At 43.6% G+C, this 25,805-nt stretch overlaps 1 protein-coding gene across 1 annotated transcript in view; it reads right to left on the reverse strand.

Annotated features, from left to right (window-relative positions):
* The window catches only part of SFMBT2 (Scm like with four mbt domains 2), a 116,154-nt gene that overhangs the window by 23,410 nt on the left and 66,939 nt on the right, over positions 1-25,805 (reverse strand). Inside the window, exons 8-15 of the mRNA XM_059473030.1 lie at positions 22,952-23,053; positions 22,106-22,253; positions 15,358-15,440; positions 12,177-12,303; positions 7,872-7,985; positions 6,528-6,570; positions 5,854-5,924; positions 4,037-4,176 (exon numbers count right to left, since the gene is read on the reverse strand). Of these exons, the coding sequence (XP_059329013.1) occupies positions 4,037-4,176; positions 5,854-5,924; positions 6,528-6,570; positions 7,872-7,985; positions 12,177-12,303; positions 15,358-15,440; positions 22,106-22,253; positions 22,952-23,053 (828 nt within the window). The remainder of the gene's footprint in view (positions 1-4,036; positions 4,177-5,853; positions 5,925-6,527; positions 6,571-7,871; positions 7,986-12,176; positions 12,304-15,357; positions 15,441-22,105; positions 22,254-22,951; positions 23,054-25,805) is intronic.

Below are 25,805 nucleotides of genomic sequence, written 5' to 3' on the forward strand. Positions count from 1 at the left end.
GAAAGCCCTACAGGATTAATCATTTTCAGGCAAGGGCTTCACTTAATGCTGCAGAGCACTCTGTAAAATGGCACTGGCTAGAGTTTGCTTGGATAGGTTATTTACTAGAAGCAAAATTTAATTTATCATCGGGCCCTTGGAAACATAACTCAAACCACTCTTCAAAAAAGTCCAATTAGAGACACCAAACACTGACAGAAAGTAGATTTAGACTGGAAATGAGGAAGAAGCTCTTTCCTGAGGGTGGCAGGCCCTGGCACAGGGTGCCCAGAGCAGCTGTGGCTGCCCCTGGATCCCTGGCAGTGTCCAAGGCCAGGTTGGACAGGGCTTGGAGCAACCTGGGATAGTGGAAGGTGTCCCTGCCCATGGCAGGGGGAGGCACTGGATGATTTTATGGTCCCATACAACCCAAACCATTTTAAAATGCTATGAAATTACAGTTTCTGAGTGAGCCCTTCCAGCTGCTCACCCACATCTTTCTTGCTGGTCTCTCCCCACACAAACTGAGGAGCACTAGCCTGTGACACCTGGTGTCAGGAAGCCAGACAGAAGTGGGTTTTCAAAACATCAAGTGTCTGGGGAGCTGCCACACTCCTTCACAGCTCATCAGATGCCTTGATCAGCAAATCCAGGGAGTTTTAACCCCTGTGCAGGTGTGGGATCTCAGCACCTCAGGATGGAGGTGCAGAGTGGCCGAGACCACCCTTGGGGGGGCTCGGGAGTCCTGGAATGTTGCCAGAAGTATCTGGTGGCAGGGCTTTGATCCTACACAGGAGACGACACCTGTATGAGGACTGGGAAGGTTTCACTGGGTGTATGGTGAAGGGATAAGTTAATTAGAGTGTGAAACACAGGGTTTAGGATTTTGGTACAGGGGGGTCTAAAGAAGTAAGATGGAGGAATTGGGGCGTGTCCTGTTCTTCTTCTTCTTCTTCTTGGCCTCCATCTTCTGTGGTGATGTTGGCACTTTGGGATTGGTTATTACTAGAAGTGCACCGGTTAATAAGGGTAGAAGGTATTGGGGAAAAATGATAAATATTGTACACGTAACTTCGGGTATAAAGATAAGTGACCGCCCCGGGGGCTCGCAGTGTGCCCATGGCTGACTTGCTGTGCAGACCTCTGTTGGGCTGAAAGAAAATCTTTTAGATAAACAATTAATAAACACCGAGACCGAGACAAGATCAGAAGTCTCTCCTCGTCCTTTGAAGCGTCGGCTCTTCAAGGCCATCCCTGGGCCTGTCCAGGCCACCTAGACAGCACAGAAAACTTACAAGCCTAAACAGCCGAGAAACTGAGCAAGTGGCATCCCTGAGCTATCTCCGGACATAAATCAGCAAAAAGAGAAACATGAAATCTACATGCAGGTGTTTGTTTGGAAGGCTCTCCTTGAGCACACCTCTACACTCACCCTGGCTGGTGTAGATATATGGGGCAGAAAGCATCTTGCTGACCAATTTCCACCAGTGAAATGGTGCTTGTATGAGTTGTCAGAATAGCTGGGAAATGAGCAAGAAAAGAAAAGAAAACCCAAGCCTGCAATACCAGTGTGGCCCTGTCTGGGCGTTCTCCCAGACACCTAATCAACTCCAGCCCTGCACAGGCACCCACAGTGCCAGGACTTTTCTCAAAGCTGGCTTGTCACCAGCAGGACTCTGTGAACTTCTACACTCAGTTCAAAAAAATGAGTGTTTTGTAAGAACAATTATTTCCTTTTCAAGGAAGGCAAAAAAAAAAAAAAAAAAGGAATTAAAACCTCTGGTCTTAAAATTTAAAACCTCTGGCTTTTACTCATCTTGTACCTCAAGTGAGTCACTAGGTTTGGCAATTTACCCTACAGAAAAGGTCCATCATCACAGTAACAGTGGTACCTTCTAGCAACAGCATCACTTCATATTGCACTCTATTAAATGCAAACAAACAGAATTTTGGAAAAAGAAATTAACTGTGATTTAAACAAAACCAGTGAAGAAACCTAGACCAGTTTCCAACTTTCTCTGGAGATGGAAAATTACATCAACCATCTCAGGTCAAATTTCCTTTGGCTGGAGCGTGACCAGTCAGAGATTTTGGTGGTTTCATTTCAGCCCTCTGCATCAGGATTGGTTTGGGTGCCTTGGAGCACAGGGGAGATTAGGCAAGCTCAGCCTCTGCTGTTATGCATCAGTGAGGTTTTATTTTGATGCTGCTGGCCTTCAGATTTCCAGAGCTGAGGGAGCTGGAGTCACACCAGTGAACACGATCAGGCAGCACCATCACAAGCCTCTGCCCCACCTCACAAGCACCTGATGATGTTCATAAAGTTCTCCAATGTATTTTCATGTGCACAGGGGCTCTTTTTGAGTATATCTGGTGTGCCTGATGCCACTGGGCAGTTCAGCACTTTTGTTACCATCACAGCTCTCTGGTGTTCACACATTTCCCATTTCCATCCCCCTTGAAACAGTCTCAAGTTTTGAGATGGATGAAGTTTTCTTAGGAGAACTCCTAACTTCCTTCCTAACTTTCACTGTCAAGGTACAGCTAAAATATGATCACAACTCTTTTCTCTTATTCAAGACCTCAATGATCAGCATTCTTATGAGGAAAAACTCCATTTCCCTCCTCTATCTGAGATATAATCCCATACTCCTAACAAGAGATGCTAAATCCTAGGGTGGCCTCAAAGCAGGGCAGTAAACTTATTTTTTTTAACTTGGAATACTGATATATCTGTGGGACAGAGAGAGGAGAGCAGAAGAGTTATCTGGGATTCTTTCATTAGATGATCAAGGATCTAAAGGGCATCTTTTGTCATGGTCCATTTTCTTTTTAAATAGAGAAAGAGCAAAGTGTCTTAAAAATAGTAAGAGCAGTAAGCAATGAAGCCAATTAATCTTTACAGCATATTTCTCTAAAACATGGGGGGCTTATAGATCATCTGGAGTCTTAAGAAGACACCTTGTTTTATTTTACAACGTTGCTGAAGAGTTCTTGGCACATATGAAGAACTGTTTGGGCTTCTCAGATATTCTGACCCCAGTACCAAAACTAAAGCTGACAATGTATTTATTTTAATTTAACTTCAAGTCAGCCTTTATTAAATGGAGCTACCTTACAGTCACCACTTTTTAGCCCAGGTGCAATGGCTGCATGGCAGTAGCTGATGTCCCCATTGTATTTGGCTCCAGGTTTCAACTTGTTTTCCAAGAAAATACTTCAGAAATGAGACAAACTTTGCAGCTGATGTCAAACAACAGGCACTGCCACCTCACTTGCCTCTTCCAGTGAAAGAAACCACAATAAACCAGTGGTCCCAGCAGAAAACCTGTGTTGGCACTGGGAATAATGAACAGCAAGGCTGTAAAAATAAGTTTGGTAATAATAAACTGCATAAGAGTTACTTGCTACTCACCTAAAACTTTGGGATTCAAGGGTACACAAATAGGATGATGCTTCATTGCATCAATGGAGGTAACAACAAGCCTTAGGTGGAAATGGCTGAGAAGCATCAGGAACTTTAATTGTGCTGCAATTTTTCACCTCCATCCTGCCCAGGGCTCTCTGTGCTGCTGGCACCTCCCTCATCTCAGCAACAGCTAGCAGGAATCAGGTACAGCAACACCCTGAATGTTTTCTTGTCACCCTTCCCAGAATTTGGAACTGGTTCCCATGGCCAGAATGAGCTTGAGTTTTTCTTGAATATTTTCTGCAAAGTAACCAATGCTGGGCCACTGCCATTGTCCTGCTCCTTGGGAGATTGTTTATGTCTCCAAAACAAGATGCCCACATCTCCATGACACTGCTGTTTGCTCCTGTGTTGATGGCAACCCACAGTGAATTTGCTTCCAACCAAAAGAACTCCCCATGCTTGAAAAATATCAGCTCTCCCATCAAAACCCACAATGCAAAACCTGCCCCTTCTTCCTGGCTTGCAGTTTGCCTCATGGAAACCACCCCAGGACAATTTTAGGTGCACTGTTTGCTAATTCTGGGTCTGGCAAGCCATGACCCAGACTTTCCTCTGAAACCCCCCCAAAAGAGAGCTGGGCCATACCTCCTTGAGGACCAGCACACACTTGCCAGGCCCCACAGACTGAGGTAGCTCTGCAATCCTGCCTTTGTTTAAATAAGGACCTGAGAAGCAGCGGTGGTTGATGTAGAGCTGGGGGCAGCAGTACCTCCCATTGATGGTGCCTGCAAGGAGAAAGCAGCAGTGAGGTGCCTGCAGCACTCTTATACCAAAAAATCAAGGGCATGTCTATATTATTATCATTGTTTTAATTGAAGAGATGGGACTACAGTTGGTTTAAAAATTATCTATTATTTAAATAAACATTAGTCTTAGAGTGTGTGAGATTTAAGAGAGTAAGTAGTCAGCTGTAGCTCAAAATGGTCTCAAGTTTTTCATTACAAGATAATATATGACTTTCTAATCTAATGGATAGCTGCCACAAAGTTTATTTGGTTTTTCTAACTTATCACCTTTACTTCTACTGTAATGTGTATACACTTTCATCTAATGGGTTACAATCACACAGTACACACACATACTTCTATTATAACTTCTAAACTCTTAGCTTATTGTATACAATTACACCCTTACATTATAAACCCTTCACTATCTTATCAATACAGTTTCTCACTTACTTAAGGCATATTCTTACTTATAACTATAGAAATATAAGTTTATAATTTTTCTGTTTAATGTCTGTATACTTTATTTTTACATCAATTCAAGCTTCTTCCAAGGCTGCAAATTAAACCATCGTGTGCCTGTGGAAGTTTGTATTTTTCTATTTTCCACACTTCTTCCTCCTGGATGTGGGAAGAAGGGGAGGAGTAAAAAGGAGGAACAAAATTCTGCCCTGGGATAGAGGGTAGGGAAGTCTCTGCTATTCAAATCCATCCAGCATGGGAAAATGAAGTGGTTTTGATAGTGACTGATTTGTCTGCTGAAAGGAGGACTGGGAAAGGAGTTAATCCATGACATGAGCCAGGGCTCTCCCAGAACTCACACTGCAGGGGGACACAAGCACCTCACTGCAACCTGCCAGGAGGGGATGCATGAGCTGAGCCTCACAGACAGGGGGGCAGCTCAGGGAGAACATTCTCTCAGTGAAAGAGCTTTAGAAACTCCTCTTCAGCTCCTGTCCACCCCCACAAGTCCTGCAGTGCCATTCCCTGACCCAACATGGGTCTACAGAGCAGTTTTCCTTGTCTGGGCCAATTACTCTGGGCTCCTCTATAGACCATGGAGAGAAATGTGAACTTCTAGATGTGGTTCACATGCCTTCCAAGTGGTCATCCACTTTTTTTGGTTATCATACCCAAAAGGACCCTGATTCTCCCCATTTGATTGTAATGGGGTGTTGGCTGCAATGCCAACATGTGTCCCACAGCCTGCTGAAATCAAGTGAGTTAAATCCTGTCCCTGCTGCTAGGTTTACACCATTAATTGGATGAATATTGCACTCAGAGCCTCTTGCCTCTGCTAAAGGGGAGAGGAATTTGCCTCTGGCAGAAGCAGCAGCCACACCACACAGTCCTGACATAACAGAGGGGACCCATCAGGTCCTGCTGTACCCAATTTCATCAGTGTCAATTAACAACCTGCACCCATCTCCACCAGAGAGATTCATTAGCCTTGTCTTAATATCATCATATCAGCTGGGCAAGCTCCAGGGGAACTGTGATAGCCCCAGCAGGACATGTGGAGAACCAGACCCTCACCTGCTGTACATCAGGTGGGTTCACTCCACCTTACACCCCCTGAGGATGTGGTTCCATCTCCCCACCCCTACTGGAACTCACTGCCTTTTGGGGTCCTCCCCTTCCACACAGGACATGGGTCTTTGAAATAAGGATCCTTACCTGTTGTGTCTAGCTGAGGAACTGGGCAGAGGTCATGAGGTATTTTCTCAACAGGCACTGTGGATGGTAACCTGTTAAAAGAGGAATGGGGTGTATTTAATAGAGTATTTGGTGTATTTAATAGCATCAGACAGGACAAAGGGCCAGAACCAGTCCCCAGGCTGGACCAAAAGCTACACCAGCAGCAGCCTGGGATGGGGAACAGAGATATCTCCAACACAATTCCACTTCCCCATGGCTGATCACAGACCAGGGTATTGCAGATGAAGGAGCCAGATCCACCCCTTCTTGGAAAATATACTCTGATGTGTCAGCTTTAGACACCCAGGCTCCAAATATCTCCCTTAAATCCCTTAAATTCAAGTTTCTACAAACTGCAAGAGCTAGACAGGGAAATGCCCTCTTGGTATATGTCCATCTTCCCTAAGCATCCCTTGCTGGCCATCAGACAGGGGCTGTACAGCCCCAGCCAACAAAAAAAGGCTGTTACAGAGACTTTCTAATATGCTAACAAATATTTCAGCCTTAAAAGAATCCTCTTGCTGGCTGTGCTGCAGTATCTGAGCAGTAGTTACTGAGCCACACAGCTGCTGTGTATTATCCCCCCTGGAAGACCTGATGCATTCCTGTGAAAACACCACCTTAAATAACAAAAAACCCCCAAACCAACTTACTGTTTTTCTGGCTGCACAACTGCAATTCTCCTCTTCCTTCGCACTGCAAAAATGAAGCAAGAAAGAAAAAAAGAATTTTGTCCCCTTCTGTCCTGTTAAGTACACCCAGAATGCATAAAAAGCTGTGTAAATGCACTGACTATAAAATGACTTTGAACACAATGAAATGGTACTTAATTACTATCACCATCTTTTCTTGGTATTTTTTAAGTAAGTCACTACATCATTAAAACCTACTTTAAGGATGTAATAATACATTTAATCTTTCCTCTGGAATGCTAATATTGTGTTTTATGGGATCAGCATAAAAGAAAAAAAATTAAAATAAAAACACAAATATTTTTCCATACAGAAACACATATGGATAAGATTACATTTTACAAGCATGATTACCTCCAGCATAATTTATCCCCAGCAATAACTTGTGATAAGGCTGCATAATGTTGCCATAGCAGTATTCTCCTAAATTAGGCTCTGGCTGCCTGATTTTTAACTTAAGCATATTTAACTCTTTGAAAGGGATGATACATTTTAAAATTTGCCTTTCAGATGTTAATTAATATAAACAATGAGGCCAATTTTTCACCTGGTGGCTTGAGATTGGATATGTTGGAACAGGAGAGCAGCACCAAGCCACTGAGTTCTCATGAAATGCCCTCAAATGCAAATAGAAAGGAAAGAAATTTGTCTTAATGTGCACTGGAGGCAGGACAAAACACTGTGGGCTTAATTGTGCTGTGGGGGGATTTAAACTGAACACAAGGAAAATCTCTGAGTTGGCAAGGGCAGTGAAATAAGGGACACATACCCTGGGAAAAGGCAGAAATTCCATCACAGAATGGCAGCAATTATTTCTCTATTTAAATGAAGCAGATCCTGCTTTGGAAAGGGGCACCTGGATGGCCTCTGTCTGTCCACTGCACCTGACATTTTATGGTTTTGTTTTTTTTTCAATTTGAGGTCTTTGTCCCCAATCCACTCAGTTGCCTGAGTGAACCTGGCTCAGCACAACAAAACCTGGCTTCCCTCTGACAACCCCACTGACCAACAACCCCTCTGCAAACCCACAACCCCCTCTGCAATCTCAAACCATGGAACAGCCTTCTCCACCACAGACAACTCCCATTTTTGAAGGGGCTGATCACAGAGAAAAACACAAACTGTATCATTCCAGTCTGGTCACTAATTAGATTTATTATGATTTATTGCAGTACACGTGATTGTGTACTGTAAATAGCCTGGTTATTGGTCTGCTGGGTAGGTTGATAGTGTCAAAAATGGGATTAGAGACCTTAGGAAAAATCCCTGATATCATCTGCACTTCTCAGGTCTCCATGTACTTACAAACAGCTTTGTGTGGTGGGGTGAGGTTATAAGCATTTGCTTCACACCAGCCAACAGGGAAAATGTCCATGGACTCCACATCAACAATGTACTCTGGAGAGGGCATCTGTGAACCTACAAACACAAATTTACAATGGGATTTAGGCATGGGAACACCAAGCTCAGAGCCATCCAAGCACCCATCACAAGCCTGGGGAAGCAAATGATGGAACATGTAAAAATAAATCTGCTTCCCTGCACCCAAATCAGGCACCATTTCATCTTCAGCTCTGCACAGACAGCAAGGATGGGGCTGCTGCATTTACAGTGCAATGTGGTTCAGAGGAAAACCCCATTAAGAGCACTTTGAGGGTGTGCAGTGAAGCAGCCAAAAGCCAGGGAGGTTAAACATACGTAACTTCCCTCAACCAGACAGCCTGGCTGACCCCTGGATATTTTGTGATGTTGCACATCTGAGTTAGAAGGATGTGTTGAATGCTTGCTCTTAATGTCAGGAGAGTGCATCCAGGCTTTCCCAGGTTGGCAGCTAATGTGAGAGAGAGGCTTTGATGTTCCAGTGCTTCCCTGAAGCTTTTTTGTGCAGCTCTGCCCTTGAGTCCCATTTTTTAAGGGTGAGAGGTGGCCACTCCTCTGTCCAGAAGTGCCCTGAATTCTCCTAGGGTTCATCACAGGAAGCAAGAGCTGGTCACCCAACAGGACAGAAGCAGTATGAAAATCCCAAGTGGGGCACATGCACCAAGGTCTACGGCACAATGCTGACTCCAAAACTTCACCTGAAGTCTCTAGTTAAAGCAATTATCTTCCAATTTGGTTATCACAGCTGTTTTAGAAGACAACCTCCTTTCTTCATTGATGTGGGTCCCATTCACAGAACAAATTAATTATTTAGGTTGGAAAAGACCTCCAAGATCATCAAGCCCAACCACTAACCCATCACTAACCCATGATGTCTCTCAGCACCACATCTACATGACTTTTGAACACTTCCAGAGACAGTTATTCCTCCACTACCCTGGGAAACCTGTTTCAATGCCTCACCACCCCTTCAGTGAAGGAAAATCTTCCTACTTTTTTTCCTAATTAACCTTATTTCCACTCAAAGTCCAATTAAGATATTCATGCTGGCTTTGAGTTCCTTCTAAAACAACTCTTGTGTCCTGAGTCAAGGCACATTTAACTACTCCAATTCAAGCTGCTGGTACAGCTGGGCCAGCAACTTCACCTCCTCCCTCTGCCAATTCCACCCCAGGACAGACAGCTCCAGCACCAGCATGGGGTGATCTCCTAATAAAAGGGACCAAAGGATCAGCAGTTCCCCCTGCATCACCCTTGCCTTGGCATCTGTTAAAACATCTTTGCTTCCTGCTAAAGGCAGCAAGTGTTTGACTGTGCACAGCCAGAGGACTACAGGGAGCTTCTCACTAACGTGTGTTCATCAAGGGCTTGTGGTGTAATTGAAACAGTAATTGAACTTTGAGATGGGAACAGCACTGAGGCTGAGGTGCAACATTTGGATCAGTAATGAACCTGCTGCTCTGAGACTGTGGCTGCAGAAAAAAGCCTCCTCCTCAAAGGAGGCAGGGAAATAGGTGCACACTGCTGGAGGAAATAATGAAAAAAAATGCAATTATGATGTCTGTGTAGATCCAAGGATGTCCTCATGGTGTTTCCTGAGCCCTGCATCATCATGTTCATGCACTATCCACTGAAAATACATACTGGTATGTGAGGAAGAGAATGGGATGAAGGTATAGGGGAAGGACACAACTTGCTGAACACAAGATTTCAGCAGCTAAAGTTCCCTGAAAAACCATTTCCCTCCACGAGATAATACCAGTGGTCACTGCTCAGTTTGAACCTGATGAAAGCTCCAGTGGGGAGCTCCACTTCCACCTGACACAAATCCAGGCAAGGAGCCCATGTGACAACAGTGAGTCAGTGGTAAGGCATGCACACAGTGAGCAAGTCATGGATCAATGGCAAGACATGCAGACAGTGAGCAAGCCATGGATCAAGCCCTAAACACAGCAAGAAATCAACACAGCCCCCACTGAAATGTCACCAGTGGTCTGAGAAAACCAATTACTTCATTATTGTAATGGTGTTCTTCTGACAAAACAGACTCAATTATTTTAGAGGTCCTTTCCAACCTAATTATTCTACAATTCAAAATTATTATAAAGTAACCAGATGAAATGTACTTTCCTGCTTACAAGAAACAACAAATGAGACGTGAAGGGTCTTTTCCAACCAAAATGGTTCTATGAACATTCTGCTTCTGAAGTTTACAGCTGCAGCCACCCTGAGGAGCAAGAAAGCAGCACAATGCCTGTTCTCCAGCAACACTTTTGTTCCTCTTGCAAGACATATTCACAGCTCCTCTGTCCTCCTTGGCACTGCTTCTGCCCTCTGGCAATTGATAACCCTGCTTTCCACTTCCAACATCTCACTGCTTCCTCTGGCCTCACTCACAGGAGTGGAAAACAGCTTTTCTGAGACTCATTAGTTTCATCTGTTGCGTTTTATGCCGCTCTCTTCTCAGAGCAAGAAATGTCCATGGGAATTGAGAGGTTAAAGGGAAAACAAGGAAACTGGAAACAGGGTGAGGAAAATGTCTACCATGAATTTTACAGGATGGGTAGAACAGAGCAGCAACTCCAGAAAACTGTAAAAGAGGAAATTACAGGAAACCTCCCTGGAGAAGTGATTAACCAAAAGGGTTTTCCTCAAATTCCTGGGCTGTGCAGGGAGCGTGCATTATTACTTGTATAAATTCACAGCAGAAAGCTTCAAGCTCTAAAATCTAAAATGAACCAGTAAAAATTAACAATGCAGATGATGAGTAATAAAGTAGCAGAGAGCACAGAGCATCCCATCAGTCCTGAGCTGCTCCTCCACCACGGGGGAACCACACTGCTGCTCATTAAACGCTCGCCTTCGAGTTTAGGGTTTTGCTACTGTACAAAGTGTGATTTATCACACAGCCCTCCCCCATGTCTAACTCAGCCCTGCTTAACTCCTGTGCTCCTGGTTTATGGCTGCAGCCTGGGCTGTCCAACTGGGAAATGGGGAGGGCAACAATGAAAGCTGCAGAGGTGCCTGTGATAAATGGTGAGACCTGAGGTCTTCAGTGATGGGATCCTGTGGAAGCTGGGCAGCCTTGCTGCTTCCAGAATATAAAGAATCAGTCAGAAACAACACTATATTAATGGAGTCAAAAAAACCCATGCCTCACTTCAAGCCACATTTATTTTTCAACTCTGCAAGCAGTTGGCTGTGGGTTTTTTTTAATGCCTGCTTTTTGCATAACACTGTGCATACTGTAGTGATGTATTCCTAGAGCAGCAAAGATTTCTTTTTGTTTTCTGCAGTCTTATGCATCTTTTCTGTTTACAACAGATCATTCAATTCCTGGTACTGAGATATAAACCAAGCTTAAAGCATCTATATATCAGAACTCAAAAGAAAGTAGATGTACACAGGGCTTTTTTATGGTAAGTTGTAAAAAAACATCCTTTAAGAAATTAAAATAGTAAAAGGCAGGAAGAAAGAGATGAGGGAAGGAAGCAACGTGGGAGTGTGTTGCCCTCTTCCTGCATCTATCTACATCTTTGGCACATACAAGTGAAGACACCTGGTCATTTAAGAAAAGAAGCTGCCAAAATGGGACAAAGTCCTTCATCAGATAGGTGTAAATTCAACAGCAGCCTTAGTAGGAATGAAATTTATAACAATTAAAAAATAATATTTGCCCTGTGTCCAGACCAGGCTCCAGATAAGCTTTTGCTACCTTGAGCTAGAAGGCAAACAATCACCTCTGAGTTAAAAACCAAAACCTGCCATTGCACACAGCTCTACCAAAGGCAAACACTTGGGAGGAACTATAATCCTTTGGGTTACCTGGCAATGTTTTTACCAACTTTAAGGGCTTTGATTAGAGACCTCTCCTCCTGTACAAACTGTCAGGTTGGGAACTGCTATAGAAGTCTCTGCTGCACAAGTGAGGAAAACTATTCCTAGGATGAAGGTGTATGATGATGGCAGGGAGGAGGGTGTTATCATGGTGATAAAGACCATGTGGATGGAAGGGTGGAGGAACTTGCAGCTCCCCCAGAGAAAGAGCAGGTAAATGTAATTCCTCATAAAACATAAGTGGTCAATGTGTACAAAATTGAAAAGTTGGAGAGAGCAATTTTGTGCAGAGAATGAAGGACAAAATTGAGTGAGTGAGTGAGTGAGTGAGTGAGTGAGTGAGTGAGTGAGTGAGTGAGGCAGACAAACACCAGCAGCCTTTAGGGCATGTACCTTCCAGGTGCAGCCACATCAGCCGTCCTTTCACTGAGGTGATGGAAGCCACACAAATCTCTGCAGGGTTCCTGGGGTTCACTGCCTCCAGCTTCATGTTCTTGGTGAAGCCACGGCTGAAGGATGTCTGAAAGAGGCAAGAGACAATGCTGAAACATGGCACTGCAGCACTGCACAACTTCACCCAGACTGCTGGGAAGCATAGATTTAGCATGGTTTGCTTTCTGCTGGAAGGGCAGGATACCCTGCAGAATGCAAAGGCATCCAGAGCCAAATGAGAGCTGTGCTGGTGCAGCCCAGGGTGAGGCAGCTGTGCCCCTGCAGCACATGGGGGTGGAGATTGCTGCCCCTGAGTATCCCTGTCACAGGAGATGGATACCCAGAAGAGGCTGGGACCCTGGAGAGAGGAGCCCGTGCAGGAGCAGGTTTGCACCAACTGGAAAACTCAGTGATGAAATGCATGTCATGTTCTATTCCTGACTCCTAGGGGACTGGGAGGAGGTTGCTCCACATCAGCTCCAAGGATGCCTGAATGTTTGCCAATTATGCATTTTCTGTTAATGTGATACTACACAGAGGGTTCCCAGAACTCTTGTGCTTAAGCATCTCTCACCTTGCTAGGAGAAACTTTATAAAGCAAAAAACCATCTTGCTTGAGACCAGAGAAACCTCTTCAAGCATGCAGTCACCCAAGCTAACTGAAGCTGAAGATATCTGAGTAACCTATTCAAGAATGCTTTACTTCATGAATTTTTCAGGATGGACCTCTGAGCAACCAATCTAGTGGGTGGCAGCAGTGCCCATGGGATGGGAGGACTGGAACTAGACAGTCTTTAATGACCCTTCCAACCCAAACCATCCTATTATTCTATTTTAAGCTCAATGAACAAAGCTTTCAGGTACATTGGCTGGAGTGAAGATGGATCCAGCTGTGCTCATTACCACTGTTCCTTCCAGTGTCCCCTCCTGTCACTTAATTCTCAGTCCCTTCCCAGTATCTCCCCACCACTGTCCCTGCAAACACATTTATGCAACACGTGTGTCCATACCAGGGCTTCCTCTCCTTGGATTTCCCTCCCCTCTGTTCCACCTGCTCTGCATCTCTCTGCACACAGTAGCACAGAAAGGGTTCCCTCTCTGAGATAAGAGTTTTTACTAATAATAATTGGGATGGGTAATAATTGCCACTAACTCAAAATGACACCCTCATCCTGGAAGCCAGGCTCAAATTCAACCCTTCTCCTATTGATGCAACACCAAGGACCATGGGCACTTCACCTTGAACAACCACTGAGAGCTCTCTGAGAGATTAAAAACTCATGGCTTTGGTCTCTTTTCCATCCTAGAACAGGCTGCTACTCTCAAGCACACCTTGGACTGCCTCAAGCCTTGCTCAGCACACAGATCAGCTTCACCCTGCAAAAGCTGCTAATGGCCAGGGCTGCAGGAATGCAGGCTGAGTTTGTTTAAATGCCTTTTATGTTGCCTAACAAGGAAATGCCATTTATCATCACCCTGGCTCCTTTCATTGCAGTTCAGTGCTGGAGGCTCATTTATACAAAATCAACGGCAAAACAGTTAGGTGGAGTTTATTTTACTAAGCATTTGGGCACGTCAATCCATTCCATAACTGCCTCTCCTTGTTAAAAATCCCTCCTGGGGAAACAGCTTCAGCACCTCCACTGCCAGCACCACGTCTGGCTGCACGAGGTGGGAGATGCAAAAAAAGCTTCCATCAAAGAGCCCCTCACAGCCACAATTCAAGGGGATCAGCCAGCCAGGAGGCTGCAGAAGTGACAGCAGAGCAGTTCCCTCTAAAAAGAATTGTGTTATTGAGAGTGGAAGAATAAGAGACACATGTTCATCTGGTGAATGTTTCCTTAAAAAAAAAAAAAAAAAAAAAAGGACCAAAAAGTGCCCAGACCTTACTTAATCTTAGAGGATATTATGCAGAGACTTTTCTCTGCTGAGAGAAGAGATTCACTACTTGGCAAAATTAAAAGAGATATAAAGAAAAGGTAGGGATGCTTGCAGAAGAGAAATGCAAAAACAGCCCCACTGTATTTGTGTGATGCAGCTTCCCTCAGGACTGCTGGAAATCTTTGCTTTAAGTCCCTTCAGGAAAAGGGCCTTTATGGGGGTAAGAAATCCTTACCCTGGTTTGACTCCCAAGTCAGACTCTGTTCATGGTACTGTGAGTTCATCAATAAAAAATTGACTAACTCACCCTCAAAGCTTCCAAGCCAGGCTCCCCCTAGGCCACCACAGATGAGGAAGGCATGGAAAACCAGAGCTGCTGCCTGTCTCCATTCTGCTATCCATAAACACCACATCCCTCAGTCCTGTGACTTCTGAGATCAGTGAAAAGCTGTAACAATCCTACAGAAACCTGTCTGTCCATCATTCACCACATCACTTCATTTTGCAAAGCTTTCTGTGCTCATTTTAGGTGCACCACTAACATTTAGGTACCACCATCAGGAGTATTTTCAGTTATTGATGGGATCTCAACCTCCATCAGCTGATGGGCACTGAAGGAGAGCACCAGGTTGCTGGGAAAGGCAGAGGCTGCATCTGCCTTTCCCCAAGCAATGAATCAGACTGATGTCAGATCAAGCCACACAGGACTGTCATTGCCATAAAACAGCCTGCAAAAGATTATTTCAAAAGCTGTGAATCTCAATGGCATCTATCACTCTAACATCACTGTTGCTACATCAAGGAAGGACATGAACTGTCCCAATGACCAGAGCATTCATGAGGGTTAATCATCTTCTCCGACATTTTCAACATTTAGCATTTTAATACATGTGGTTCGGTTTCTCTGTATCCCTGGGATACAGAGAGAACACCTAAAATGTAAAAAGGGACAAATGATACTCTGCAATTTCTTTACCTGAATTATTTTTAGTAGCACTTGAATTAATAGCAATAACCAGATGAGATCCTTATAGTGCTGCACAAAACCAGAGAGGGGATGAAGAGCAGGATAATTACAGATAAAGACAAGACTAAAATAAGTTTGTTCTCTTTAGGGTTGAAGACCTTGAAGATTTCCCCAGCTTCCTTCCTAAGGCATCCTCATGGTGCTCTGGAAGAACCTCTCAAAGCCTTGCAGCATTTCTTCTGTGCAAGCTGTTTTGTTTCACATGGCTGGACAGGAGCAAAAGGAAGAACTTACATTTCTAAAGCACAGGTGAGGTGCTGCCTCAGCTCCACACTGCTTCTGGTAGTCTGCCCAGTCAAAGTCCTGGCCAGAGTAACCTGCAGGAGGACAAAACAAAAAGAGCCATCAGCCACCACTCCACACCACAGAGAGAGGACAAAACAGACCACAAGCAGATGAATATTTGTGTTTCAGTATCTCATCCTGCCTCAGTGACCCGTGCAGTGTCAGCAGGGCCCCTGGTCACACACCATGAGAGCCAATGGCTCCTCCAGCCTCCACTCACACATCTGCATTTCACTGCCAACTCTCCACCAAAAAGTACTAAGACAATCATTTCCCTTATCTTCCCTTTTCTGTGAGCATCTCCCAACTTTTAACAAACCCGTAACTAATGACAAGTGCCACTTTCACAAGGGCCAAATTTCCACATGGGGCTAGTTATGGACTTCTTTCTCTTGCTTTTAGCTGTCTAAAAGGTGGATGGGGTTATGGAGCTGGACATGGGATATTTGCTGCTCCCTCAGGAGTGGACAGGGAGGGGATCAGCACAATCAGGAGCTGATCCATCCTCCCTTTCAAAGCAGGAGATAAATTCCCCTCTCTTCATTCATGCACCCTTTCTGACTGGCTCCCCAGCAGCTCAGGGTGTGTGAGCTGAATCCCATCACAGTAAAAATGGTACAGAAATCTGGAGCAGAGCCGGAAAATGAATGCAGATCTGCCTCAAACAGCCTCAGCAAGCAGATCATCCCTTCAGCCTCTGCTTCCAGGTAAAGTTAAGAGATTTCTTTATATGAACATCTCTCAAGGAGTCCCATCATACAAAGACAAATCAGATCTCTTGCTCATCCACTATTCCTACTTGGCAATTTAGCAATAAATTCTTGGGCAAGAACCTTTTGGGGGATTTTTCATTTGCTTTTGGGAGCTTTTTTTTTTGGCCTTCCACTTAAATTTCTATTTTTGCAGTGCTTGAAACCAGTGAGTGCTAATCCTGTCCAGGGGCTTGAGGATACTCTAATGACATTACTGCAGAACTACTCCTACTGGAAAGTTTCAGGAGTCACCCAAAGGCCAAATTCTCCCCTCAATCTCCCTAGAAATCTCAGCTTGGCCTCATTTCACAGAACATCCCTAAATGCCTTTTGCATTGATAGTCAAAAAGGGACACTCAAGATCAAATGTGAATGAGTCTTTTATGACAATGAAAATTGTGGCTTTTTTTTTTATAGGCAAGAACTGGAATACTGAGTATAATCCCCTACCAGTCTGCCAGATCCCAAAAAAGGAGACAAAATTTTTGCAAACAACATGCCAAGCATCCTGCTAAGATCCAAGTATCTTGGATAAGATGATTTCTATTCCTAGTAATTGCATTCATGATAAGCAAATTGCTGAGATAAAGCCTTGAGCTATGATGCCTGTCTCTGTGGGGCATTAAAGTGCATAATAATTAAAAAACTAAACATGCACAGGGAAGGAAAAAAGGGTAGTTACTTATAAAAAATGTTCCTTTTTTCATACAAAAAATATCCTTGCACTGTTTTTCAACAATTTCTGCAACAGTATTTTCTTCACACTTTGTGGTGTTTGTGAGGGTTTCTAGGACGAGGTGAGAGATGAGAATCTGGTTTCTTGTTTCCAGAAAGCTGATTTATTATTATATTATATTAAAAAATGCTATACTAAAACTACACTAAAGAAAGAAAAAAGATAAAACAGAAGGTTTAACAAGAATAAATAATAAAACCCTGTAATTCCTCAAAACCTTGACACAGCTAGACCATGATTGGTCATTAAATTAAAACAATTCACACAGAACCAATCAAACATTCACCTGCTGGTAAACAATGTCCAAGCCACATTCCAAAGTAACAAATACAAAAGCAACAATCAGATAATTATTGGTTGTATTCCCCTCTGAGGCTTCTCAGCTTCCCAGGAAAAAATCCTGGGCAACAAAAAATTTTCAAAAAATATCATAGTAACAACACTTAATCTCTTTTTTTTATCTCCAATTTAAACCCCTCAAGGTTGGGGTTTGAATCCTGATTTTAAGCTACGCAGATGTTAACAGAGTGGATTGAAAAGGCCCACTAGAGGTGTTTTGGTGAGGTACAAAAACCAGACTGTGCTGTCACCACACAACTGCCCCGCTGTGCCCTGCACCACTGGAACCACTGGAAGCCTTTTCCTTCAGGCTTCAGCAGGAATGGAACCTAGGAGGGCAGCTGGGGAGGTAAAAATAACTCCCCAAAGCAGCACAGGGAGGGTTCCAAGGGGGGAAACACCCAGGAATTGATTTCACATGAGCCATCTCCATTCCAGAGTGTTTGTAAGCCTTTCTTTTCGGGTTTACAAGGTTCCGTTTCCCTTCCCGAAAGGAAATTTCCTTTTGGGAAGGGAAACAGAATCTTGCAATTTCAATGGGGACCAATAGAGGAATCTTTGGTGCATGTCCCTGCCCTTGATGGCATGCCATGCCTTTTGATGGCTTTGACTTCGGGAAAGATTTTTTTCTTTTTTTTTTTTTTTTAATTATCCATGCCATGTCCCTCATATCTTCCCCTTCATGTTGTGTCTTCCTCTGATTTTTTCCCCTGCTTTTGCAACATCTGTGAGCTTTGTTTTGGCCTGGTTTGGTCCTTTGCACTGCACCTGATATAATCCCAGTCCATTTTCTTGTAGTCACTAATTTTCCCAAATTTCTTTTTTTTCCTCCTCCAATTGCAATTTCCTTTGATGGTATCTCCATTCCAGTGTGTTTCTAAGTCCATCTTTTCTGTTTTGGACTTCAGTGGGGATCAATTTTGGCAAGCTTTGCTGCATGTACCTGCACTTGATGGCATATGGCCTGCCTTTTGATAGCTTTGACTTTGGGGAAGATTTTTTTCTTTTTTCTTTTTTCTTTTTTTTTAAGTATCCATGCTATGTCCCTCATATCTTCCCCTCCAAGTTGTGCCTTCCTCCTTGACTTTTTCCCCTGCTTTTGCAACATCTGTGAGCTTAGTTTTGGCATGTTTTGGTCCTTTGCACTGCAGCTCATTTCCTCACAGACCATTTTTTGAAGACACTAATCTCCCAATTTTTGGGGGGTTTTTTGGGTTTTTTTCATTTGCATTTCATTTGGACTTCAAATGAGCCCTGACTTGTCTGTGGCCTTTGCATGGTGAGGCCGCACCTTGATGGCTGTCGCCAGTTCTGGGCCTTCATGGCCACAGAGCAGGAATGGAACCTGGGAGGGCAGCTGGGGAGGTAACAATAACTTTACTGCAGCACTACAGGAAAGATTCCAAGAGGGGAACACCCAGAAATTAATTTCAAATGAGCCCTGATTTGTCTGTGGCCTTTGCATGGCGAGGCTGCACCTCCAGGGCTGTGGCCGGTTCTGGGCCTTCATGGCCACAGAGCCCTGGAGGGGCTGGAGCTGTCCAGGGAAGGGATGGAGCTGGGAAGGGTCTGGAGAACCTGAGGGAGCTGGGAAGGGGCTCAGCCTGGGGAAAAGGAGACTCAGGGATGCAGACCTGGTGCTCTGCACAAGTCCCTGACAGGAGGGGACTATTGTATTGCAGGATTTGCCCCAATGAAAGAAGGAACAATGAATCTGACTCCATGTTTTCAGAAGGCATATTATATTATATTATATTATATTATATTATATTATATTATATTATATTATATTATATTATATTATATTATATTATATTATATTATATTATATTATATTATATTATATTATATTATATTATATCATATTATACTAAAGAATACAGAAAGGATACTTACACAAGGCTAAAAAGGTAATAATGAAAACTCGTGACTCTCTCCAGAGTCCTGACACAGCTTGGCCCTGATTAGCCAAAGAATCAAACAACTCACAGCAGAATCTAATGAAACAATCACCGTGGATAAATAATCTCCAAACACATTCCACATGTGAGCACAACACAGGAGAAGCAAATAAGATAAATGAGATAAAAACTTGTTTTCCTTTTTCTCTGAAGCTTCTCAACTTCCCAGGAGAAAATCCTGGGTGAAGGGATTTTTCAGAGAATGTGAATGCCACAGGGGACAGCCAGGGGACTGGGCTCTGCTCCCAGGGAACAGGGACAGGAGGAGAGGGAACGACAGTAAGCTGCACTAGGGAAGGGTCAGGGTGGATATTAGGAAGAATTTCTTTGACTAAAAGGGTTGTCAGGCATTGGAATGGGGTGCCCAGGGAAGGGGTGGAGTGCCCACCCCTGGAAGTGATAAGAAACAACTGGACACTCAGTGCTGTGGTGTGGATGACAAGGTGGCCATCAAAACTTGGATTCAATGACCCAGCTTGCCTGGAGGTCTTTTCCAACCTCACTGATCCCTGATTCTGTGGTCCTGCCTCCCTCAGCACACAGAGAGGTGCCAGGTACCCAGTGCCTCCATCAGCACATGGCACTCACACCCTGCAAGGCTCAGCCCAAGGGACAGCACTGAGAGCTGTGTTTGCACAACTCCTCAAACATGCAACACCTTCACCATGTTTGCCACCTCAGCTCTGGGCATGGAAGAGCCCAGCATCAGAAGCTAATTCAGAGCAAATATAACAACACAAATGTACTGGAGGATTTGGAAGTGGCTTTTCCTTAGTAAGCTTTACAACAAGGAACATTATCAAATGTTGTTTTTTTTTTCCCCACTTAATAATAGCTCATAAAACAATGATTGTTACTCTGAAGGGAAGTGGTCTATAAATCCTGCTCTAATAAATACAAACAGAGCTTGTTCAATGTTTATACAGCAGCAGTTAATGGGTATTCATTTTTGGCACTGTACAGGAAAATACTGCTCTCTATTTCGAGTAGCAAATATTTGCACCTCCTGTTCATGACCCATTTACTCTTTGTTTGTCTTCAATAAAGCCAGATAAGCAAAAAGGAAAGAGAATGGATATCAGACAAATAAAGGACTCCAAACTCCAATATCCCAACCTGGCATATTGTTCTGACCAAAAAAAATCAGTTGATTTTGAGATCAGAAAACCTCCTTGTCAAGACTATATTAACCAGGGGTTTGGATGCTTTTCACTTTCCATCTGCTTTCTTTTTTTATGGTTTTTGGGTTTTTGTTCTGTTTAGTTTGTGCTTATTTTCAAATGACTCATTCTAATATCTGATTACATTTTAGTAACTCAAAGAAAGTCTCTCCCTATAGAAAAGGTTTTAAGGTGCTAAAATTCAGTTTGGACATGCAGCCCTTATACACAGTATAAAAATACAGCAACACATAGAATGCATCTTTTTGCCACTGGCTTTTTTGCCTTTTTAATAGCTTCCCCCCAGGATTTCTGATCTCAGAGCAGAAAGCCAATTTGATTTTCACCAGGGGAATAAGGAGAGACTTTCTGCACCTCCTCAGGTGCCCAGGTGGATCCCAATAACTAGGAACCACACAAGATCACAGAACCACAGAATCACAGAATGGTTTGGGCTGGAAGGGGCCTGGAGGGTGACCCAGTTCCACCCCTCTGCCATGGGCAGGGACACCTCCCACCAGAGCTCACCAAGCTGAAAAATATTCACATGACAGATGCTTCAGATATGCCTTCAAATGCTGGCATCTAAAATAGACTTCACACACACTTGACCCATAAACCAGCATCTCAGACAGGCTTTGTGTCAGCGTGGATTGGAAATTTTTAAGCCTTATGGTCTCCTTCAGTTAATTATCCAGCCTGGGCAAGCTGCATGTAAATTTGGGTGGAAAATCCCCAAAATATTCCATTTACTTTGACTTCTAGCAACTTTTCTGGCCAGTATCAGTGAGTGCTTACACAGGACAGAGCTGAAGCCCCAGACAGCAGATTTATTTCAGCAGAAGCAGCAGAGCAATCATGGATGTACCACATGCAGCTGCAGGCACAGGGCTCCAGGACTTTGGTGGGAATTTCAAATTACACTCTGGATATACATAAGAGGATTCTGAATCTGGTAGGGAATAACCCTTCCCTTCCCTGGCTTTGGCAGCATCATGCTTTTTCCAAAATGAAGGCAAAAGTTCATACACAAAACTTAGCTTGATTTTTTTTTTTTTGAGGCATTTCTTACTCCCAAGCAACATTGATTTCTGGCAACAGACCAACAACCCAACCAGCTTCAAAAACCTGAAATTCCAGCGAACCAACACATTTTGCAAGCAAAGAAATATTGCTAGGGCACCACAGGTGGTTGTCTGAAGTTGAGAGTAATTAACTGCAGTGCTACAAAGTTGAGGAACAGCAGGGCTGGAGGCTGTTTCTCCAGGCTCTGACCTGAACACTGCTTGCAGTGTGCCCTGGGATTTGCTGAGACAGCCAAGGAAATCCCTCCACACTGCCGGGCAGGCAGCTGTTTTTAGCTCAGACATTCAGATTTAGGAGCTCTGCTTGGCCTCAGTGTTGTACTGACATGGATGAAAGAGGGTTTGCCTCTGCAGTGATTGGAGTTTTAATGCTGCTTTTGCTCTCTACACACACAAAGAACTCTAGGATTCATCCCACAGGAATTCATGAGGATTTCACAAGCCTTAATCAGACTTCAAAGCACAGGGACATCAATCCACCAGCAAGAAACATTTGCTGAGATGTTCATGTTCAGAACAGCCCCAATCACTCCAGAGAACTACTGTGGCTTGAGATACTTCAGCTGATGCTCTACAGCAACCACCAGCACAATTTTAAAGGCAATAATAACAAGCAAACGTGCTTCAGAGTAAACCCAAAAAATCACTGAGAAGGAATACAAACCCTTGGGAGGTGTGAGATTGACTCCATTTTTAAGGCACCACTGTATTGGCAAGATCCCCAAGGAATCTGCATGGCAAAGCATTGAGATTTTGCTGGGTTCAGGTCTCAAATCATCAATGGTCACTTGTAAATAATGATTGTTAAAAACCTAAGGGGTGAAAAGAAGAGACCAAAATCAGGGGTTAGATTTGCTGCAACATTAAGTAACATGGAAAGCTGAAACAGCCAAAACCTGGGGATCAAACTACTGAAAATAATTTGCTTTCACCTAAACCTTTTCATCAGTGTTTCTACCCAAGAGACCAAAGCCTGAGTTTTAGAGATGGGAGAAATGAAGCAATGGAAAGTGCTGAGGTTCAGGGTCCCACAGCTGAGCAGACACTGGAGATGATCCTGAAGACCCCAGAGCTTTCCTCTCTCTTGTATTTGAGTGTGTGGATTAAATATCCAGCCACCACCTGGTGCAGCTGTTTTATTTCCAAAGGTTTCTCAGATGGGCAGGGAAAATACACATTGGATGGAGGGGAGATAAAGACAAAAGAGGGATCCTTTTTTTAGTTTTTTTTTTTTGCATGCAAGTGGTAGATGAACATGCTCATCTCCATTGGTTTTAAGTTCATGGAATCAGATGGTAATGCTTGTGGGAAAGAAAGAATTAATTAGGAACATCCATGGATTTTAAACCTATTCCTTAATGTGTTCTCCAGCCACTTAAGTACCACTCTTTTTTTTTTTTTTTTTTTTTTAAGTACCTTCCTGATTTCCACTACATTTTCCTAAATGCAGTAGAAATCAGGAAGGGTTTCCCAGACAGGTTCTTTCCATCCCTCCTTTCTGAGCACTCACCTTGGTCACTGATGCAGGACAGATATGAAATGGCTCCCTCATATTCACTGCCTCCAGCTTCATCCCCACAGTGAAGAAGTGGTTTCTCAAATCAGCATGGTCCTGTGGGAAGAGGAACACGTGGTGACACCAAGAAGCAGCCAATACATCTGAAAATCTGTTTGAAAGACATCCATGTGGGTTTTGTCAACTCAGCTGGTCCTGTGTTCTTTCCATGCCAACCCAGCCACAGAAAGAGAGGGGACAACCTCAGTCCTAGAGGACACATCTACAGCACCATGCCCATCATACCTAAAGCACAGAGTTTATGCCCATCTCAGGCATCCCACCAGAATTTGGTCCACAAGAATGTGCACACCAAAGTGAGGACCTGGCTGAGAAACTGCTGCTTGAAAATCTCCTGTGGGCAGAGCCTCTCCACCTCTGTCACCAACATCACCCTCTGGGAGCAACTGAGAGTCCAGAGGTGCCAAGACTCAAACTGAAGCCCCCCAGGGTAATGCACAAGATGGATGCAAACAGCACAGCATGGTCCTGATTTACCCTGATGGATGTCCAGCACCTGCAGGGCACCAAAACTGGGCTGGAAATATGGAAAGGTATTTTTTTCCAGCGAGGAGATTGGAAATGGATTAGAGCCTGGACAGTGAAATCAGACCCAAAATGTGGGCAACCAGAGAAGATGATGGTAGGAAAACAGGCAGCTGTGTTCAAGCACATCCCCAACACAACACTTCCACCTGGGATAAAACCTGGCTGCACCACAGGCTACACACAGAGGGCTCCCCACAGCAGCTCTGGGGATGCAGAATGCAGTCCTGAAATTCAGAAGCAACCCAGATTCAACTCCCTGGTTTGCCACCAGTTTAGTTTAACACCTAATTACTCCATCCCTTGTGATCCCTATCTAACAGCCACACAAGCTGCCACCCTAATTCCAGGGTAATGACTGCATTTTGTGTTCATTCAATAAAAATGTCCCACAGTATTTCTAAACCACTGGTGCATTAGCCAATACAAGCATGAAGAGAGATGATGCTGTATTTAGCACACACTCACAGCCTACTCCAAAATACATGCAGAAAGCTTGCTATCTAATAAGTGGTTAGCAACAACAATCCCATCTACATTCATTGCTACACGTGGTATTCTTGCTCTAAAATGATTTTCTATTGATCCAAAGTTGTGTTTCATTGTGCTTTCTTTTCCCAAGAACTGTCTGCACTTGTAAGGGCTTAACAACTTCTATTTTGGGATCTTACATTCCAACTGCTGCTAGAGATAAGAATTTTTACAAGCTCCAACCACAGCTAAATGAATGGTTGTTTTCATCCTACCAACCTGCAGGGTGACTGAGCCCTTTTTGGTGAGAAACAAAAAGCAGAAAAACCAACAGAACAATAATGAATTTTGTCTCAAAGGAGAAGAAAATACTGATGAGGAATATTTAAGAATAATGGCCCAGAGCCCAAGGGACTAATGGTTGAGGATGGAGCAGACATCCAGGAGTTTGAGCATCCTTTTCATAAGGGCATGCAATGACAGGATGAGACAGAGTGGTTTTAAGCTGAAAAAAGGCAGATTTAAATCAGATATTAGGAACAAATTCTTTACTGTGAGGGAACTGAGTCACTGGGACAGGTTTCCCTGAGAAGTTGTGGATGTTCATCCCTGGAAATGTTCATGGCCAACAACCTGGGATAGTGGAAGGTGTCCCTGCCTGTGGCAGGGGAGTGGAAGGAGATGAGCTTTAAGGTACTATCAAAAACTGCCACCTTTAATACTGAAAAGGCTTCAGAGGGAAAAGATGATGCCTGCAAAACTCCAGTATCATCAGCACTGAACTTTAAACCCCTAAAGGAAAAACAGCATTTGGACTGGAGGGCTGCCTCCTCCTGCATGAGGATCCACACTCTGATTCTCTTAATCCTTGGGGTGGGGCTGTAAAGAAAAGGCAACTTTGCAAAATGTGCTCCTGGAATCAGCATCTCCCCACAAATGTTCCATGATTCAACTCACGCTCAGATCCAGCCTCAATGTGTAATAAGCCAAGATCCACCAAAGTACTTAATCATGTTTATCTTTAAACACACAAGTAGTTTAATCAACTTTTAAAGTGATTTGTTGATTGAGACCAAAATATACTGACACCAAACCACACTGCTTCTCCTTTTTATCTGAACCATTTTCTTTGGTGTTTATCCTTCTATTTGTTTTGGCTTTTTTTTTTTCAAAGGGGAAAAATAATCAGATGGGGAAAAAAACCCCCACTAATAATATTTAAAAGTATTTTACTTCAAAAGCACTGTGTACCTTGGGATCTAATCTCCCTTGTCTTTCAGCACAGCAAGTAAATATTTTTCCCCATTAAATTAGTAGCAAGAGTGAACTCACAAGGGGAGTTCACAGGATCTCAAGTATGTCTCCCTTTTGAGGGTCAAAATCCTCTTTGAAGCAGAAACATGCATTTCTTTGGAGAAATGCTGAGGATGTAAAACCCTTTCTGTGTTAAATGTCATTTTTGAAATGGAAAAGCTTTCATGGAGAAAAAGCCTTTGTACTGCACCTCTCTGGAAAATGGTCAGGGTCTGGATATTTGATCTGTCTCATATACTGGCTAAAGAGAATCATTAGAATTTACCAAAGCAGCCTTATATTTTTGCAGCCACAAAAGGAAAGAAAAAAGATTCCTGATGCCATTCTCCAGTTCCAGTGCTGGAGCTGCCTCAGCCAGCAGGGAATTACTTAGGATTTGGCATATGCTCCTCTTCAAAACTCCAATTAATTTACATAATTTCTAAGAATAGGTTCCAGAGAAGTGATGGCAAAGCTTTTAATTAGTATTAGACTCAAA

The sequence above is a fragment of the Ammospiza nelsoni genome, chromosome 5, assembly GCF_027579445.1.
Source record: "Ammospiza nelsoni isolate bAmmNel1 chromosome 5, bAmmNel1.pri, whole genome shotgun sequence".
Lineage (NCBI taxonomy): Eukaryota > Metazoa > Chordata > Aves > Passeriformes > Passerellidae > Ammospiza > Ammospiza nelsoni.